The 19,885-nt window shown below is 65.8% G+C and overlaps 1 protein-coding gene across 5 annotated transcripts in view; it reads left to right on the top strand.

The window, feature by feature from the left end:
* The window catches only part of MAP7D1 (MAP7 domain containing 1), a 41,737-nt gene that overhangs the window by 13,022 nt on the left and 8,830 nt on the right, over positions 1-19,885 (top strand). Inside the window, exons 2-12 of one of the 5 annotated variants that reach the window (XM_034754064.1) lie at positions 6,224-7,078; positions 7,559-7,627; positions 9,036-9,199; positions 9,685-9,799; positions 13,446-13,556; positions 16,448-16,570; positions 17,413-17,555; positions 18,104-18,240; positions 18,472-18,734; positions 19,142-19,325; positions 19,627-19,807. In XM_034754064.1, the coding sequence (XP_034609955.1) occupies positions 6,224-7,078; positions 7,559-7,627; positions 9,036-9,199; positions 9,685-9,799; positions 13,446-13,556; positions 16,448-16,570; positions 17,413-17,555; positions 18,104-18,240; positions 18,472-18,734; positions 19,142-19,325; positions 19,627-19,807 (2,345 nt within the window). Of the gene's footprint in view, positions 1-6,223; positions 7,079-7,558; positions 7,628-9,035; positions 9,200-9,684; positions 9,800-13,445; positions 13,557-16,447; positions 16,571-17,409; positions 17,556-18,103; positions 18,241-18,471; positions 18,735-19,141; positions 19,326-19,626; positions 19,808-19,885 lie in introns of all 5 variants that reach the window. The other 4 variants (XM_034754065.1, XM_034754063.1, XM_034754067.1 and 1 more) reach the window with 4 other exon arrangements.

The raw sequence follows: 19,885 nt of genomic DNA, 5'->3' as shown, positions 1-19,885 counted from the left end.
TTACCGTGTTATAGGTGAAACCGTGTTATATTGAACTTGCTTTGATCCGCCGGAGCATGCAGCCCCGTGCCCCCCGGAGCGCTCCTTTACCATGTTATATCCGAATTCGTGTTGTATCAGGTCGCGTTATATCAGGTTATAAGACACATATATCGTTATATGTGTGTTTTATATATAGGGAAACTGAGGCATGTAGCCATGCAGAGTCTGGAATAGACCTCAGGAGTCCTGGCTCTCACCCCCCCCACGCTAACCACTAAACACCACTCTCCTCCCTGAGCTGGGAACCCAGAACCCAGGAGTCCTGGCTCCCAGGGCCCTGCTCTAAGCGCTAGATAGTGCTGGATCAGACCGTTATTTACAAACCATTACGCCCGGGACTGTTCAGTCTGGAGTGCAAGGTCTGAACCCGCCAAGAGGCTCCACGCTGCTGTGATACGCAGGGCTGTGGACCTGGAACTGAGGGGACTTTCCAGGGCAAAGTGACGACTCCCCATGCGCGTGCCCCTGTGCACGCTTGCCCCTGAACGGGCTGCTCCCCACGCGAATGGTCAGCAGTCACCACAGCGTCGCCCTTCCCTGCCACGTGCTGCACCGTCAGTGGCTTGTGGGGCCCAGGCACCAGGATCCCGTTGGGGTCGCCTGCCTGGTGCTGCTGCTGCCACGGGCTCTTGGAGGAGATCGGGGCTGATGGCTCCCTGGAGAGAGACAGTCAGCACCCAGGGAGCAGAACGCAGACCCTCTCCCCGCAACGCCATCTCCCAGCTCCGCATGCAGCAGCTGAATGATGTCCCGAGTTGGCTCCAACAGCCAGACTGTGCCAGCCCCTGGCATGCTCCTTGGGGCTCAGAGCCTGCTCCTGCCACGGGCCGGGGTGGGGGCAGTATTGGGCTGCAAGCAGAGCTGCTCTCAGGCCTTTGAACCCCCCAGTGCCTGGTTTCTGCTGGCCTGGTCCCCTTCCCGTCCGGGGCACACTCAGCGGGGTTCGTGGGATCCCAGCCCAGATGCGGTGTGTTCCTGTGCCGGGAACACAGAGCCATAGCTGACTGGGTGACCCACCCCTGGTGTAGACAGGGCTCCGGCAGCCCTTCCCACCAGGGATGCTGGTAGCAGGGTCTGGCCGGAGGCAGGGGTCTGGGTCACGGTCTGTATTAAGGTCACATGAATAAAGGGTTAATAGATGCTAATCAGTTTTCAACTGCTTGCTTATAACTGGCACGTACTACCAAGGGGCTTTGAACTGTTCCCATGCGAGCTGCCAACGTCCGCGGCTCACTCCTCCATACTGGACCCGTAACCCAGGCCGAGGCCAGGAGACCCCATGGGGCAGCGGCGTCTCCACGCACCCTGCTGGTGCTGTGTGCGTGTGCAAGGATGGCACAGCACGTCCAGTGTGCCCACTCTGCATTGCGAGGTCAGGAAAAGAGGAAATGTGCCAAGATTGGGCTGCCCTGGAGTGACCTCCCCCTGCCAGCACTCGGCCCGGAGCTGGGCGTCTCTCCTGCCCCTCCCTGGCTCTTGCTGCAGTGGTTACTTGCGCTTCCCAGGCTGCTCCCTGCTTGGTTTAGTCCAGGGGATTATTCAGTGGCTTTGCAGACAGCCCGGCCAGGGAGTCGGCTGCTTTCTGAGGGCCGGGCCGGCCCAGTCACCGTTCCCGAGCTAGAGCTGCACTGCCAGGCACGTGGGATCTTGTGGTCAGTCTCTGGCTGTGAGCGCGAGTCTCTCGAACCTGGCAGGCCTGCGTCTGAACGGGGAGTTTTCTATCTGGGGTGTTATGAAGGCAAACTCCTATGGATGGAGGGAACGCGCCCGCCCCTCCTCTCCCCTCAACGGGCACACGCCCTTCCCGAGACTTCTCCAAATACGCCGTGTTAGAATTTCCACCCGCTCCTGGTTCTGACCCAGCCTCGGCCCCACTCCTGGGGCTGGCGAACGGGCTGGAGGTGGCGTTCGTCCCTCTGGTGCGTGCCCGGCGTGTGTTGCCCTTGCAGCATGGTCTGGCTTTTCTCTCGCACTGCCCCGTGTGCTGCTCCGTAAACGGGCAGGGGCCGCTGAGCGCCCATGTTCTCTGAGCAGGGGCATGGAAGGACACAGTGCAGTAAATCTTGTGAGCTGTGAAAGTGTGGGCTGGGATCCCACTGCCGGTGGATGTCCCTGTTGAGCTCACACTGGGTGCTGGGCTCTCTGGAGATTCTGGCTGTTGGTGTCCCAGTTGGGAGCTGCTGGGCACTAGAATTCAGCCCTTGTTTCCAAGCCTGACTGCGAGCAGAGCTCTCCAGGACTCCAGCCCCGAGGAGGGGTGCTGAGTTCGGTGAGCATCTGGCCCAGCTGGGCCAAAGCTCTCCTGGTGCAGCTGCACGGGAGCCGCGAGTCACGGAGCTGGAGCCGCCTGGCTCACGCTGCCTATGCTGCAGCTTCGCTGGGAACCGGGCGCTGTGATGCCAGAGCTGACACCCGCTGCCTTGTAAACAAAACGCCCCTTTGATCTGGCGTGTAACGCGCCCGCGCCGAAGCAGACTGATGGGTGGGAGTAGCCTGGCAGGAGAGGCGGACGCATGCGGGAGCAATTCCTCTCAGAGGCAGGGACAGTGTGTTCCCCTGTTGTGTCTGTGGGTGCGGGCACCGGGGCCGGGTCCTGTGACTGGGGAAATGGGTTTCTGTGTGTCAGGGCGTATCCGTTTGGGGAGGGCTCTTTGGGTGTGTTGGAGGCAACACCAGCAAGCCAGAGCAAATCCCTACCTCCCTTCCCCCCACCTCTGCCAGTGCCCCTCAGTCCCGACCCACAGCCTCTGCTGCCATCCCAGCCCTCGGCACACACAGGCAGCCGTTCACGCCCAGCTGCTCGCTGACTTTTTGACTATGCTGAAGGCCCTTTGTGGGTTCAATCATTTCCTGTGCTGGTGCAGCCAGTGTCCCTCCAGGGTGGCATGTCTGTCTGTCTCCTCCCCACTGCGGGGGTGGCCAGTGCTGGCAGTTTTGCCCCAGCTGAGTTCTGTTTTGAGTGGCTCAGAGGTGAGATCCCACTCGGTGAAGCGAGGGTCCCGCGCTTGGGAGAGGGGGTCACGGGGATCGACTGGAGCCCAGGTGCATGGAGCAGGCACGGGCCACCCTAGCCACAGAGCAGAGCTCTAGGCCCAGCACCTCGGGGGGGAGGGTGGCTTTGCCTCTTCTCTTGGCATGGACGGGTTAGCTCTCGGTCCTCGTTAGGGGTGGGGGGAAGGGACCAGCCATGGTCGGGCCCTTTCCCTGGAGGGTTCTGGGGTCTTTGCCATCCCAGGAGTGGCCATGGCTCTGGGAGGGCAGTGCCATCCTGCTCTTCCCCAGCCTGGACTGTGGGTGTGTCCCACCAGGGACCCCATGGCCCCTCTCCCCCAATCCGCTGCGGGATCCTGGCCCCCCCCAAACTGCCCAGCTGCTTCACTCTCCTGGGCCTGCGCTGATGGGGCCTCGTGCAGCCACCAGCCATGTTGCTGCCATGCCGCCATGGCACAGGCGTGGGGAGAGCACCCACGTGGTCCAGCCCGGTGATTGGCGTCTGGTGGGCCCGCTCCCCCAGGGCCCTATGTCTGGAGGCACTTTTCCCGTTGGCCGTGCCGCCTAATGATGCGTCTGTGACCCCTTGGCCTGAGGGGGGCAGCCTGGACCCAGGGGGCAGGCTGAGGTGATGCTTGTCTGTGGGGACAGGCGTTGGCTTCGCTGTCCGTGCCCTTCCTACGTGTCTGTCCGTCCGTCCGTCGGACTCCTCTGTGGAGCGCCATAGTGACACACTAATGCAGCAGCCCCGGATCCAGGCCCTGCTCCCGTCCCCTCTCCCTGCCTGGCTCCTGTGATGGACACGGGCAGCCCCGACGCCAGGGCTGGAATAAACCCCTCCCAAGGGGACACGTTCTCCAAACCGGCACGCAGGCCCCGCTGCAGCCGCAGGGGACCGACGCCTCTCGCTCATCTCTGGGGACGTCTGCGGGCACGGACCTGGGCGCCTCCTGCGGAGGGGGAAGTGTCCTGAGCCCCAGCGGCAAATGCATCATGGCACCTTCCCTCCGGGTCACCTTTTGGTACCATGCTCCCAAAGGAACGTCGGTGCCCCTCAGTCCTGAATTGCAGCCCCCGCTAGCCTGTATCTGAACCGGAGCTGAGCCTGCCAGCTCTGCCGAACGGCCTGTGGGATGCCCTCCCAGCATGCCCTCCTGTAGCCATGGGCAGGAGCCGGCCCCGTTCTCTGCTGACAACTCACCGTGTGTGTGTGTGTGTGGGGGGGTGTTCTCCCTGCTTTGTCTCACCCCCGCTGGGCTGGGAGAGGCCTACACCTCCGTCCGGTCAGGCCCAGTCTGTCACTTCCTGTGGGAGCGGGTGGGGTGCGGGAGGCGCTGGGTGGCCCCGCGCGGGGGAGGCGGCTGTTGGTTGCTGGAGATGCGTCGGCCTCACATGGACATTCTTGCTGCATTAGTCAATTGTTGTGTGCAGGCACTTGCCGCGGGCTCTGTCTCTGCTGCCGGGACCAGAGCCGGGCTGGAGCGATGACGTCGGGGGAGCGGGGACGGCACTGTCCTGGGCTGGGAAAGGCAGCTCCCACTCCAGCGCTGGGAAGGGACGGGGCGCTGCATCCCCCAGCCAGCCGGGCGAGCGGGGGGTCCTGCCCCCTGCTGCACAGTCCAGCCCCGGGCCCTCCCCTTCCCCAGCCCAGGAACCCTTCCCTTCTGAGTGGTGCTGTTTTGGGGCAGGCTTGGCTCTGAGCCAAGGATCCAGGACCCTCGGCCCCCACCTGGGAGCAGGGCAGGCAGCTGCTCCCACAGGAAACAGGGCGGCTTTGTGCCCTGCTGGCTGATGGCCGGTGCCGGGCAGTGCCAGGCCCTCGCCGATGGGCGCTCTGTGCATTGTGTGAGCTGGCCAGAGGGACGCGCTGTGCCTGGCACCTGGAGCATGGGGCTGTGGGGCATGTGGGCGACTAACTGCCGTGGGGCCCTGCCCTCCATGGGGGGACACGGCTGTGTTCGGAAGGGGGCAAGGCAGGGCCGGGGGGTCATGCCGTCCCCCTCCTTGGGAATGCCAATGGCTGTGGATTGGCTGAAGGAGCCTCCGGCTTGGCCCTCTCATCTCCCTGGGACACCAGGGCCTCGGCCTCCCAGCTGGAACCTGTCCCACCCACCCAGCCGCTGCTTCAGCCCCTGCCCTGTCCCCTCTGTCCTCATGCTCTGGGTCTTCGCTGGTCCTGCCAATGCTGGGAGGCCGTCCATGCAGCCCCGTGAGAGCAAACGCCTGGTTCCTGTGCAATGGGTCCCCTTTGCTTCCTTCAGATCTCCCCCTCCCCCAGTCCGGCCTGTGGGTCCTGCCACCCCCCTCCACCCCCCGACCCACACCCTGGCTACTCGGCTGCCCCTGCTCCTGCAGGGAGTTGACACCTGGGGCTTTGTCTCCCATAGTCTGTGGTTCTGCTCCAGGCAACACATCACAGTGCCGGGGGACAGGCCAGGTGGGGCGCGAGTTGCCATGGGCTGGCCTGTGGGCCTGGCAGGCTCACTCCCATGGGGCTGGGCTGACTGGGTCCCCACAGACGCCCCACTCTGTCCCTCTAGCCAGCTCCCTGCCTGGTATGCGGCGGTTTTGTTCAGAAATCCGCCCTGGTCAAGCCGCCCGAGCCCAGCCTCCTCCAGTGGGGCTGAACCGTCTGCCCAGGCCTGAGAGAACAAGCAGTGGGGGGCCCTTGTATGAGACACATGGGGGCCCCCAGGGGCTGCCCCATGCCTGGCAGAGGTCAATGGGGCTGCTGAGGGACTGGGGGGAGCGGGGAGTGGGGGCCAGGCTGTAAGTCACAGGCCCTGGGGCTGGAGCAAGCAGCATTCAGTGTCACTTCTCACATCCCGTCCTTGGTTCCTGTTTCGAGGCTAAAATAGTCGGTGGCCATTGGGGAGGGCGGCGCCGACTGGCTCCCCCTCTGCCGCTACGGCCCAGGGCAGACGGGCAGCACTGGCGGCCCCGTGGAGCCAGCACGGCCCTGCCTATCTGTAGATCACCCCAGCCCCAGAACACAGCTGGCAGGGGTCGCTGCTGAGTGAGGCCACAGTCAGGAGCGCTGGGGTGGGGGGGCAGAGTGGGGCTCTGGCATGCCGACCTCCCCCGATTCCTGCCCCCATGAGGCTGGAGATCTGCCCTGGGGCCCATGTGTGGGGCTGCCCTGGGCTCTGGGGAAGGACTGACCTTGTTCTCTTCTGCTTCTGTGTTTCAGCTAAAGCAGCAACCCCTCCAGGGCAGAGCGTCCCCAAGAGTGACCAGCCAGCTCCTGCTGCAGCCCCCTCCCCGTCTACAGGAGAAACACTGCCCCCCAGGAGTGACTGGCCTGCCCCTCCCGCAGCGACCTCTATGGGAGAGTGCATCCCCCCCCAGAGCGACCAGCCTTCCCCCCCTGCCACGCCTGCCCCTGTTGCAGTGACTCCTCTGGGAGAAGCCCTGCCCCCCCGGCGAGACCAGCCAGACCCTGCCACTGCCCCAACACCTACAGGAGAAGCTCTGCCCCCCGGGCGAGACCAGCCAGCCCCTGCCGCTGCCCCCCCACCTCCAGGAGAAGCCCCGCCCCCCCGGGGAGACCAGCCAGCCCCTGCCACTGCCCCAACACCTACAGGAGAAGCCCTGCCCCCCCGGCGAGACCAGCCAGACCCTGCCACTGCCCCAACACCTACAGGAGAAGCTCTGCCCCCCGGGCGAGACCAGCCAGCCCCTGCCGCTGCCCCCCCACCTCCAGGAGAAGCCCCGCCCCCCCGGGGAGACCAGCCAGCCCCTGCCCCCCCCCCTCCAGAAGAAGCCTTGCCCCCCCAGCGAGACCAGCCAGCCCCTGCCGCTGCTCCCCCCCCTCCAGGAGAAGCTCTGCCCCCCCGGGGAGACCAGCCAGCCCCAGTAGTTGCTCCAGCTGCTGTGGAAGAGACCCCTACATTTGCAAAGAGCCCTCCAGGAAATGCCCGGCTTTCCCCAGCTGCAGCCACCCCCCCAGGAGAAGCGCTACCCCGCAGGAGCAATGGGCCATCCCCTGCCACCGCTGCTTCTCCACCGCCTGCCGCAGCGGCCACCAGCCCCAGGCCCAAGCAAGGTGCGTGCATCCCTGGGGCAGTGCTGCACGGGGCCTTGGGTACCTCTTCTCCTGCCCCCATAGCCCTGGCCAGAGGGGACGACAGGCCCAGAACAGCAGGGCTGGGACGACCCGAGTGGAGCTCTCGGGAGCTGGTGCGTTGATCCCTGCAGCTGGCTGTGAGTGCTGGACCAGGCTCTGCAGGGACTGCACAGGCCAGCTGGGGCCCAGGGCGGGTGTGTGGTCCCGGAGCGCCCCTCTGCAGGGATGAGCAGGGGGGCTGCGCCCGTCACAGCACCGAGCAGCTGCCTGTGCTCTTATGCCATGGTCTGGTTCCCTGGGCGGCTCTTGGCCCAGGCCAAACGTTGGCCCTCATGGATCACATGTCGGTGCCTCCCCCCTGCCCAGCAGATGTCCCGAGCCTCCCCTGGCCGGCGGGCTGGGGGCAGGGTGGGGCTGCAAGCCCTGTGCTGAGTAGATTTTCTCTCCTTTCCCCCGCAGGTGCCCAGAAAGCCGAAGCGAGGCAGAGGCAGGCGAAGGAGCGGAGGGAGGAGCGGGCCAAGTACCTGGGTGAGGAGCCAGAGAGGCTGGCGTGAGCCCCAGGCCAGGCCCCTTGCGGAAGGGAGCTGGGGGACAGGGCTGTGTGTGCAGGTGCCCTGGGCTCTGGGTGGGCTCCGGTGGGTGATAGGCACACAGGAGCGTGGAGAGGGCGCCGTGGGCACCAGGGACTTGGCCTGGATTCGGTTCTCAAAGGGGAAAGCGGGATAAAGACAAACCCGGTTAGAGGAGCTTTGCGGGTTCATTGGGAGTCGCAGGATAGCCCCGGGCGCTGGGATCCCGGTGAAACACAGCGCCCCTACTGCTCCAGGAGCCCTGAGCGAGCCGGGGCCTCGTGCTCTCGCAGCTCCCGGCAGTCGCACTGCAGGGCCCCCTGCGCGTCCCCACACAGCAGCCTCCTTGTCTCCCAACTATTTCCACCCTCATTCCCCCATTGTTTCCCTGAATGTGCTTTTCAGGCCGGCTTCTCCACTCCCCTTTGTCCTGGCCCCAGGCTCCTCCCCTCCGGGCCCAGCCGTTGCTGCCGATGCCTCTGCCCCAAATCCTCCTCCAACACCTGTGGCGCTGACTCCTGCCTTGGGCTTCTGCCTGCAGGGAGCTCGGCAGAGCCCAGCACCTCTGGCCACCTCACCCCAGCAGCTCCACAGCCCCACTGTGCCCAACTCTGGGCCTCTCCAGAGCCTCTGCTCCAGCACTCCCTGGGGGGATCTAAGTGAGCAGACAGTCAGAGGTGCTGTCCCAGGGCTTCCCACCCATCCTCGGGCAGTGCCCCGTGCCCTGCCGGGCCAGAGTGGCCACTGCTCCACCCGCTGCTGTCTGGCCAGTGTCCAGAGAGGGGGCCTATGGCCAGCAGTGCTGTGCTGGGGGCTGCATCCTGGGCATGGGAGCTTGGCCAGGCTGCCCTCCCTCGCTGTATCTGCCTTGGGCAGTGAAAGGGGGCCAGCTTAGATGGGGTCCCCATCGCGCTTGGCACTGCCTGGCCCCAGGAGCAGAGAGGCCCAGGATGGAAAGGGCTGTGGTGCAGCGTATGGGCACTGCCCGGCACCATGTGCTTTATAGAAACACAGGTCTTTGGTCCCAGGGGCTCCGAGTCTTCCCAGGGCAGCTGGCTCCGGGGGCCCTGGCTGCATGGTCTGGCAGAGGCTGAGGTGCTGGGCCAGGCGCCGGGGCCTGTCAGCGGCTTCGTTTGTTCAGACCAGGTTTCAAACGAACGCGGCGGGGAGAAGGGGCTGTTTCTAGAGGCCCTGCATTGTCATGACTGTTAAGTGGAAGGGCCGGGGTGGGGCACTGCAGAATGAGCCCAGCCGCACTAGCTGTGGCCCTGGGCAGGAACCCAGCCCAACCTGCCCCTGTGGTGCAGCTCGCTGGGGGCTGGGCGCTGCGGGCTCCATCCCCTCACAGCCGAGCTCTCTCTCGGCAGCCACCAAGCGAGCGCTGTGGCTGGAGAAGGAGGAGAAGGCCAAGGTGCTGCGGGAGAGGCAGCTGGAGGATCGCAGGAAGCGGCTGGAGGAGCAGAGGCTGAAGGCAGAGAAGCGTCGGGCCATCCTGGAGGAGCGCCAGAGGCAGAAGCTGGAGAAGAACAAGGTGGGCGCGGGGATGGGCAGGGCAGGGACAGCCTCTGGTTGGCATAAATGCCCCTGGGTGTGAGATCTCCGGGCACAAAACGGGATGGAAAAACCACCCCAAACTCTCCAGCCCTTAGAAGAGTCATCCCAGCCCCCGCCTGCCCTGGGCACCTGTACCCCCCACTGCATGTCCCATCCCCCACCTCCCCTGTGCCCCTGCACCCCCCAGCATGCAATCGCCCCCCAGCTCCCCCTCCTGCAGCTCCCTCCACATGCCCTGGCAGTGCTGGGTGCGGCCGGCGACAGGTGCTTGTCCTGGCTCGCTCTGGAGCCCACGTCACGTCTCCTTCTCCCCAGGTACTAGTTTCAGAGCCAGCCCCTCGCCCCAGTCCCTAACCCTGACCCCTCAGGCTGGGCCCCGATGCTGGGATGCAGCTGCTGGCTGTTCTGCACCTGCTCCCTCCGCCTGGTCCCGCCCCTCACCACCTCCTCTCCTCGTCGCAGGAGCGCTACGAAGCCGCCATCCAGAGGTCAGCCAAGAAGACCTGGGCTGAGATCCGGCAGCAGAGGTGGTCGTGGGCTGGCGCGCTGCACCAGAGCTCCCCCCGGCACAAGGATGGTGAGTCGGGGGCTCAGGCGCACGCATGGCTGGGCACAAGCTGCCTGGGCTCTCCGTTGGCGTGAGAAAATGAAGGGGGGAATGTGGAATCCTCGGAAATCTCCCCTGCCCAGGTGGGGCCCCAGGCTCTCGGCAGCGGGCCATGCTCTGCAGGGTTCACCCACCACAGCCTGCCTCCAGGGAGGGGCTGGGCAGGTTTGCAGTGTCCAGGTAGGGGCAGGGCTGGGGGGATCCATCAGAACCTCCTTGGCCCTGAGCAGCTGCCCTCTGCGCAGCAGCACCAGCATGGTACCCTGAGCCCGTCGGGGCCCCTCTCTCTGCACCGGGGTGTTGCTCTCGGTGCCCTCGCCCTGTGTGTGGGCGCTCCGTGTCCGCATTGCCCAGCGGAGTTCAGTGGCTGGTGTCCTGTCCGCCAGCAGGGGTGTTGCCGCCTGCTCGCTCCCCGTCTCCAAAGCCGTGCCCTTGCCCGGCCGTTCCTGGGCAGCCTGTAGAAAGGGGAGTCACGTCGGCTGGTTGTTGTGAATACGGAGCTGTGTCGCTGCCGTGTCGTCCTCCATCTCTCTGGGAATGTGGCACGAGTGAGCATGTGTGGACATGGCACAATGTTCTGGGGGCCCGTGCTGCCGTTACCCCGTCCCCGGGTGGAGACGTGGCGCAGTCCAGTTGACGTCCGGTCTGCGTGTGCTGAGCTGGGGCTGCAGCCGGCTCGGCACTGCACAGAGCGCCATCCATCGCGTTCGCTTCGCCTTCTGGGGAGCCCCTCGTGGCCAGGTGGGTGTTACGGAGTATTGGGGAACTCAGGGCCCTGCACCCCCGGCTTCCTGCGATTCACCATGACTCTCAGCCAGCCAGTAAAGCAGAAGGTTTATTTGGATGACAGGAATACAGTCCAAGACAGGTCTTGCAGACACAGACAACAGGGCCCCCCCTCAGTTAGGTCCATCTGGGGGTCCCAGGGCATCCCAGCCCACCTTGGGAGATCAGAGCAATCTCTGCCTCCCAACCATCTCACCGCCCAGCTTCCAAGACTCTGCCTTCAGCGACCCCTCCCACCGCCTTTGTTCAGTTTCCTGGGCTAAGGTGTGACCTGGCCTCCAACCCCTTCCTGGGTTCTCATGTTACACGCTCAGGTATGCGCCTTCGGGCCGTCTCCCATCCTCCAATGCAGACTATCCGAGCCACACTCCCCTGTCAGCATTCACACACCACAGTAAGAACAGTCCCAGTTCGTCACAGTGGGACGGGCCTCCGAGTCATTTGTCCCCTTTACTGCGGCTTCACCTGTTCCTGGGCACTCAACTGGGACTGGCACTGCCCAGGGTTTGCGCCGCCTCCCCCAATGGACGGGTTTGAGCAGGGCCCGAATGGGGGACGCTCTGCCCACAAACAAGCTCCGCCCTGTGAGGTCACCTCTCCGGGTCGGTGGGGCTCTGCTGGGCTCAGCTCCGCTTTGACTGAGGAGAAAGAAACCTGTGGCGGCAGCTCCCCAAGCCGCCCACCTGTGACACCAAAATGCAGCGTTGCTCCCCGTGAGCTGTGCAGATCAGGGACGCACCCCCACAGCCCTCTCTGCTCTTCACACGTGTGGCGTGAAATAGTGAACAGTGCTGGCATTGACGTGATCGTGGCTGGGCCGCTGAGCGAATGGGGCGGTTCTCCTTGCCGAGCTGTGGGTGCAGGCTCTCTGCAGACTCAAGTAAATGTCTCTGCCTCATTTACACGCAGGCCACATTTCTGGGGTTCTCTTTGCAGCCAGAGCAGCTAGAGGCTGGCTGTAAGGGGCGCAGGCCGAGGTGCTGGAGAGGCAGAGATGTGGGGGTGCGCACTGGCTGACTCCAAGTGCCGTTTGTGGGGGAACTTGGAGGGAATGGCTGAGTTTGGTTTGTTTCTGCTGGGAGCCGTCCATGGAGCTGAGTTCACAGGCAGGGTCCTGACCTGGGAGAGTTGGGCCCAGCTCCGGCCCTGCCCCAAATTCTGACAGGTGCTTGAACTGGCTGGGGGCGCCTGTCGCTCTGACTCGCCCCCTCTGGTTCCGGGGAGCCCAGCATGGGGTGCCCCAGATCTGCTTCTCCCAGAGGCTGGGCAGCTCGCAATGGGGCGGCTCCTTGGGCATCTCGGGCCAGCTCCGCCCATCAGCAGCTGCTTTTGCAGATTCCACCCCTGGGCAGTTTGGGGGGAAACCCCCTTTTTGCTCTTAATTTGTTTTGTAAATGGCTCTTTCCTGAGCAATGAACTGACCAGCAGATCCCCGCCCCCCGGCCCTGTCTGACACCCCGCCCTGCTGCAGGGGTCTCTGTGGGGCGTCGGGATGCTCCCTCGGGCTCGCCTGGCGTCTGGGCCAAGGGCGCCTAGACCTGCCCCACCGGCAGGAGATGTGTGACAGCCCTGGAGCCCCGGCCGGAGTGCCATGTCCCTGCCTCAGGGCTCCGCTCTGGTTGCCAGCCTGTGCCACTCAGCAGTGCTGGCTCAGAGCAGAGAACACCCCAGCTCCCACCTCCAAGGCGTGGGGCTGCCTGGAGCACTGTGGGACGAAACCTTCCCAGGGACTCTGCTCCCAGCCCTCCCATGGCCGGTCCCTGGCTGAGACTCCTGGCAGTGGCCGAGCTGCTCCCCCTCCCCTGCACCGACCGCCCAGGGAGGGCTGCACCCCAACCAGGGCAAGCTGCAGTAAGCCAGAAGGGAGGGGGCAGTTCCACCCTGGGGCAGCCCCTCGGGTGGGCTGAGGCTGCCCTGGCCCATGTCTGAGACGGGGGTTAGCCCCCAGCCCCTGGCACTCGGATGCAAACTCCCACCGCACCAGAGCAGTGATGCACAGCTGTGAGAGGGCCGGGACTGGAGCAGGACAGGATCGAGGGGCGCTGGCGGAGTCGGGGGGCTGGGTTCAGTGTGTATGTCTGGGGGGAGCCTGTCTAGTGCCTGCGGCCCACCCCCACTCGCAGCCCCCCAGCCTCCTCTCCAACCAAACTCCGCTGCTCTCCCTCTGTGCACTGGAGACGCTGCCCCAGTGGGCTGGGATTCAGGAGAGGCGAACTGCCCTTTGAGCCCAAGCTGGGGTCCTTAGCCAGCAACTTCTGAGCGCCCCCCAGCACCGCCCCTGCTCCCAGCAGCCTCCAGGGCCAGACACAGACCTGGCTTCTCAAGAGGCCCAGCTGTACGGGGCCCAGGTGCGTCGTCCCAAAGAGGAGATCCCTGCCTGATGAGCAGAACCACTGACGGGCCGGGCCAAGCCGAGCCTCCTGCCCCGGGAAGCCAGAGTGCCACGGGGCCCTGGTGCTGTTCATCGCTCCCTCCAGCGGGTGCTTCCCCTGGGCAGAGGGTCCAGCACCCCCGATGGATGTTCCAGCAGGTGCCAGATCTCAGTGGATCCCAGCAGCTGTCCCTGTGCCTCCTGCGTGCCGCTCCCTGGGCCCAGGGCTCTGTCTGCGCTGGGCTGGGCTGATCTGATGCTGCCCCTCCACCCTGCAGTCCTGTGCTGGGGGCAGACCTCCTCCCGGATCCCCGGCCGCCGCCCCAGTGCCCACATCCCGCCGATGGGAGCTCCATCCTGCCACTCGAGGGGCACACGATGCTGCATGCCTGCATGCGAGGTTCCCCCGGCTTCCAGCCGCCGTGACCGTAATGCCCTTGTGTCTTTTCCCTCCTTTAGGTGCGAGCCGGTGCTCAGTGTCCGCTGTTAACCTCCCCAAACACGTGGACTCTATAATCAACAAGCGGCTCTCCAAATCCTCCGCCACTCTCTGGAACTCTCCCAGTAGAAGTAAGAGACCTCTGCCTTTCCCCCCAGTGCATGGGGCCAGTGGGGAGAAGCAGCTGAGGGAGCTGACCCCAGTTCCAGCCCAGCACTAGGGAGATGCCCCCTTGAGTGCCAGGGAGTGCCCATCCCCCCAAGTCCCTGCCCTCGCAATGTGCCGCCCGTGGAGAGGGGAGAAGCCGTTTGCTGTTTTCTCTTGCAGGGAGAGCCAGGAGCCTGCAGGCATCTCCTCACTTGCTGGGCGAAACGCCCTCGCCTGGCCTGCCAGCGTGGCGCTCTGCAGATGCCGTTCTGCCGGTGACTGAGGGCTCTGGGACCCAGGTCTCCCGTGGGGAACCAGCCGGTTCTCTGGGGAACACCCCCATGTTCGGTGGGAGCTGAGGCCATTCGGGCACCGCCCCCCACCCTCGGCAGCTCTCACCCAAGGGAGCCGGGGGAAAGCTGCGCAGGGCCGGTGAATTCAGCACCAGAGGGACTGGTGCCAGACGCACTGGGGTCCTTGCTGCCCCTCGGGCTGGGGGTGAGCTGTCAGGGTGCTGGTGATGCTCTGTTAGTGTGACTGGCGTATGGGGCGCATGGGGTTACATGCATGTGTGATCCGGGGGGAGGGGATAGGGATGGCGCTGCTGTGCTCAGAGCGTGGGGTCACGGGTGGGCTGCCAGCTGCTTGGGCTCCATCGGCTATGGGGCCGGGCAGGGGGGTTGCTGGGGGATGGCGCCCCCCCGGACTGCTGGCCTAGGGCCGGCCCGTCCCCACCGCAGTGCTCAGGGGGAGGGGCTAGTTCTTGGTTCGGCTCCGCCTCTGCCCTTGCAGCATGGGCCATGGGGGTCTGGCGGGCGGAGCAGGAGTCTGTATGCGCCGTGCCCGTCCATAGGGGCTCCTAGGCCGGGCGGCTCGCCGGGAACAAGGTTGGCTGCCTGCACGGGCCGCCTGGCTCTGCAAGGAGCTTGCCCGGGGAGCCGGAGCCCGGTGCCCAGCCCTGCACCGCGGCTCACCGAGCCAGAGGCTATTTATAACCCCCGAGCCGCTGTTCTGTTTGCTGGTTGCCTAGTGATGGGAGTTTGCAGCCCTCCATCCCGCTGAGGTATAAATAACCTGAGCAGCTGATGGGGGCGGTGACTGGCAGGGGCAGGGCTGTGTGGACCTGGCTCAGCTGCCCCACGGGGGCTGAGGGGAGCTGGCTCTACCAGGGGGTCAGCTGCAGAGCTCTGCCAGGGGCTGGGCCGCCCTCCAGCCCTGTGGGTCAGGGCCCAAGCGGCAGGTGCTGCAGCCCCAGGGCACATGGGTCTCGGGGCTCAGTGGGACAGAGGTGCAGCTGACCCGAGTTCAGGACTTGCTGTTTCCAGGAGTGTCACAGTCTGAGCCCAGGGCCTGACCCCCAGGAGCTGTGGGGCTGTGTTAGCCAGGCATGGTGCCAGGGGAAGGAGCAGGGGGAGGGCTAGCTCAGTGGTTTGAGCATTGGCCTGCTAAACCCAGGGTTGTGAGTTCAATCCTTGAGGGGGCCACTTAGGGATCTGGGGCAAAAATCAGTACTTGGTCCTGCTAGTGAAGGCAGGGGGCTGGACTCGATGACCTTTCAAGGTCCCTTCCAGTTCTAGGAGATAAGTATATCTCCATATATTATTTATTATAGAGAACTCGGGGTTGGGGGTCCTTGTCCGGTGCCCCCCATTGTCACTCGTGTCCCCGATTCACCCACCCTGGCCTGGAGGGTGTTTGCTCCAGCCCTGTGAGAGGGATTCCTAGGAGGGGCGCTGGCCTGTGGCTGAGGCTGTTTGGGGGGTGGGGGTTGTAGTGAAGGGACAGATGGATCCCAGCAGGGCCCAGGACGGGGATGGGCAGGGGGAGGCTGCCAAGGGCATCACATGGTCCTGGAGCTGCGATGCCAGCCCTGCGCAGCCGTCACACTTGGAGCGTCAGCCCGCGTGGCTGAGCAGGTGTTCGCCGTCTGGGGGCTGAGCTGGGAGCTGGGCCCAGGGTCCATGGGGACGCCAAAGCCAGTGCCCACTGCCCCATGGCCGGGGTGATGCAAGCCGTGGGTCTGGGCCCAGAGCCAGTGCCACCACGGCATGCAGAGGCCTTGGGGATGAATGTCCTGCCCACCTCTGGGGAGCTGGCATGGGCAGTGCCTATCCCGTTGTCATCCTGTGGCGCTGTTGCCAGCCGGTCTCCTCTTACTGTGTACATCTGTCTGTCCCTGCCCATCTGTCCCCATTTCACTGGCTTCCCCGAGGCGCCCACCAGGCTGGGGAAGGTGCTGGCAAGCGGCAACCTGGGCAGCAGCAGAGTGGGACCCAGTGCAGCAGGAGACGGGGCTCCATGCTTGGCTCAATCCTTGGCCCTCTGCTGAGAGCGGGCTGGCGGGGCTGCGCCAGAGGGCGGCTCTGCGGTGGACAGGCAGGGCCTGGAGGCTCCTCTCCCAAGCTGGTGGCCGTTCCCCCTGCACCCCGTTGGATCAGGAACTGCAGGCCCCCCGGGCTCCCCCTCCCTTCCTGTGCCGCGTGGGCCCTGTGGGGCGCCCACCGGGAGAGTAGCTGAAGCAGGGCCCACAGGCTGGCCTGGGGGAGAGCAGCCCTAGGGAAGGGCCCGGCCCGGCCCAGCTGAGCCGCTCCAAAGGCCTTGCAGGTGGGACTGCTACCGGTGGGCACTGGCAGGCGTCCGGGGGCACCAGGGCCCTGACCTAGCCCGCCCAAACTTGGGGAGCTCTCGGTGGGCTTGGGGTGTCACTGAGGCGCTGAATGGGGTGGCAGCGCGGAGACCCGGGAATGGAGACGGTGGGGAAGGGGTGGGTGTTTAGCCAGCTGGGGCCAGCATGAACCCAGGGCCTGAGGGCTGGGGCGCAGCTGGGCCCAGAGCGGTGCTAAGGTCCCTGTCTCCCAAACTCTTTCTTTTCCAGACCGGAGCTTGCAGCTGAGCCCCTGGGAGAGCAGCATCGTGGACCGGCTCATGACGCCCACCCTCTCCTTCCTGGCCCGCAGCAGAAGCGCCGTGACGCTGGCCGGCACTGGCAAGGAGCAGGGTAAGCTGGGCCCTCTGGGGCATCCGGGGGCGCGTGGAGCCAGGAAGAGCCAAAGCCAGGGCTGGGCAGGGGCTGGTCGGCGCGAGGCCCCGTCCGAGGAGGGGCCTGGTGACTCGGTCTGTGACAAGCTGAGGTCAGAGACGCGGCTGTCCGGCCTCGGTTCACCCAGCTTGGGGGTGGGATGGGGGAGCAGACAGGCGAGACTGGAGAGCAGTACCCGGACCTGGCACACTGACGGGGAGGGGGCTGCTGGGTGTCTCTGGAGGATGCTGGGTCTCTGGGTGCCTGTGCCCTGGTTCCCTGCTGAGGGGACAGTCACGTACAGTGCAGCAGAAAAGCCTTATGTTAACCTGCCTCTTCTCCCTCCTGCAGCCCGGCCTGGTGTCTGCCGCCCTCCCGCCCCGCCTTGCATTGCCCTGGGCACGTCTGCACCCGACAGCCCCTTTCTGGTGACCCGGCCCTTGAGATCCGCTCTGGAGACCATGGGCCAGGGCCTGGGCCGGTTGCTCGCTGGCCCCTGGGCTGAGCCTGGCAGGGTCTCGGCTCTGTTGGGTTTGTGCCCCTCGGCTTTGCACGGCTGCTCTTGGAGCTGGGGATTATCTCCCAGGGGTCCGGCTCCCGCCTCCAGTCACCGCACCAGGGTGCCCTGGGCGCTAACGCTGTGTGGCAGGGGTCTAGTGATCTCAGCCTGGTCTGTCACCAGGTCTCTGTTCTTCTGGAGACCCCCACGTGCCAGGGTCCCCCCACTGCTCTGCGGGGACGGCCCTGCAGCCTGCTGGCTGATGCTCCCTGCCCCTGCCAGGGCAGCCAGCCTGACGATGTGTGCTCTCTGCCCCCAGCAGTGCCGGTGTGCCCCCGCTCCGCCTCCACCAGCCCCCTCAGCCCCTGCAACAACCACCGCCTGCAGCACCGCTGCTGGGAGCGCCGCAGGGTGGTGGCCAGCAGCCCGGAGGTGACGCCGCGCCGGAGAGTTGAGTCCTCACCCGTGAGTGCTGCCCTGCTCCGGCCTGTCCCCGAACACAGCTCTCCCTAAGTGCAGCCCTGGGCGGGAACCAAGCACTCCTCAGGGCCGGGCTCCCCTGTGCCCCGGGCTCTACCCCCTGGTGTCTGAGGGACGGGGTGGTTCGTCAGGCAGGGCCCCGCTGCAGCCAGCCCGTGATGGGCGCTGGCCAGACAGCAAACCCAGCAGGAACGGATCACGTTACTGCTGCTGCCTGCCACCCACCAGCCAGACCCAACCAGCCCCCGAGGGACTGGAGTGTCCCCTGCAGAGCAGGCCTTGCCCCTGGGGGGGTCTCATGGCTGGCATCCAGGCTGTGCCCCATAGAGAGCCCAGTCCTGAGCTGCTCCCAGGCCCTGGGCAGGTCTCTGTGCCTCGGTTTCCCCTCTGTACCGGGGGGTGACAGCCAGGGGACTGTGAGAGATTCGTGTGGCCCCAGCCTTGGCCCCCTCTCTCATTGAGCTGGCAGGTTGCCAGCCCCTTGTTATCGTCCCCCTGCTCCTGGGCTCTGATTTCTCTCCTCCCCTGCACAGAAGAAGAAGGAGAAGAAGGACAAGGAGCGGGAGAATGCCAAGGAGCGGAGCGCCCTGTCTCGCGAGCGGGGCTTCAAGAAGCACCAGCCCCAGCCCGGCAGCCAGCCCAGACTCCCCCGGCCCTCCGCGGACAGCAGGTCAGGACCTGCCTCAGCCTGGGCACCGTTAGCCACCCCGCAGCCGACTAGCCGAGAGCCATGGGGCCCTGCCTGCGGTGCGGGGATGCAGCCTGCCTGGGCCCAGACAGGTGGGCTCTGCAGGGCTCTGGGCCACTGCTTTCGAGCTGCGGTGGTGCGAACTGTGGTGGGTAGGCTCAGGGTGGGGGCATCCGCAGTCCCCCTTAATGCTTTGTTCCTCTTCGTTTCCAGCCCGAGGCCAAAGAACCGGCCCTCATCACCTGCCACCCCCAACCACCGGCCGGCTTCCCCCAGCCCAGGCCTCGGCTCGCCCCACAAGCCGCCACTGCCCCGCAGCGTCCACTCCTCCCGCAAGGGCCGGTCCAGGGCCAAGGAGGAGCGCGAGAGCCAGCTGAAGGCACGCGAGAAGAAGGAGGAGGAAGAGGAGAGGGGGACAGCCTCCCCAGCCCCACCCGACACTCCCAAGACCCCTGGGCCCGCTGAGCAGCCCCCAGGTCTGAGAACATGCACCAAGAGCCAGCCACTTCTCCCAGAATCCCCGCCGGCCCCTCGCAGGGTCAGGTGCAGCACCGGGGCCCCGAGCCAGTGGGCATCTGCTCACAGCACTCGGGTGTGGGCGTGGTTCTTCCTGCTTGGGAATGGCCATGCCAGGCCTTCGGAGCAGGGGGTCTAGTGGGTTGGAGCAGAGGGCTGGGAGCCAGGACTCTTGGGTTCTGTCGCTGGCCCCGGGGAGGGAGGGAGGGAGAGCCAGGACTCCTGGGTTCTATCCCCGCTCTGTGAGGGGAGTGGGGTCTAGTGGTGTAGATCACGGGGAGGAGTGAGAGCCAGGACTCCTGGGTTCTGTCCCTGGAGAGGAAGTGGGTGTGATGAATGTGTTTGTGACACTGTGTGCATTCGGCAGGTGTTGCTGCCCCCTCTGGCAGCCCCAGCCCCACGCCAGCTCCTGCCACGCCTTCGGGCAAACCCATGGCGGGCACCACAGACCGAGAAGAGGCAGCCCGGCTCCTGACAGAGAAACGCCGGCAAGCCCGCGAGCAGCGTGAGCGTGAGGAGCAGGAGCGCCGGGAGCAGGAGGAGCGGGAGAGGTCAGTGGCCCGGCCTCTCAGGGTGGGGGGCTCCTTTCTGCCCGCCGGGATCCCCCGCCGTGCCCAGGGATGGGGAGGTAGTGCTCACCCCACTGCCAGTGGGCCCAAGCGGGGCCATTGGAGCTTGGCACTTGGGGGCGCTGGCTGTCCACAGGGGCAGACCCTGGAGCAGCAGTGCCCTGTGCCCCACCTGGCTCCTCTGGGAACCCTCCGCGGTGTCACAGGCCTGGCAGCTCGCGGAGGTCTGGGGGCAGGGTGGGCCAGGCATCGGGCACGGGGACTGAGGTGCCGTGTGCCGTAGGCGCCAGAGGGAGGAGCAGGCCCAGCGGGAAGCCCAGGAGCAGGCGCAGCGGGAGGCCGAGCTCCGCCGGCTGGAGGAGGAGCAGAGGCGGCAGCAGGAGGAGCGGCGCCGCCAGGAGGAGCGCCAGGCCGAGGAGCGGGCCCGAGCCGAGCAGGAGGAGACGGAGCGGCTGCAGAAGCAGGTGCAGGTGGCAGGGTGGGGCGGGGGGTGGGCACATGGAGCGTGGAGCAGGATGGGGGGCTCTAGGAGGGGATGGGCA

Source organism: Trachemys scripta, chromosome 20, assembly GCF_013100865.1.
Source record: "Trachemys scripta elegans isolate TJP31775 chromosome 20, CAS_Tse_1.0, whole genome shotgun sequence".
Classification (NCBI taxonomy): Eukaryota; Metazoa; Chordata; order Testudines; family Emydidae; genus Trachemys; species Trachemys scripta.
This window is presented reverse-complemented; position numbering and strand designations above follow the sequence as displayed.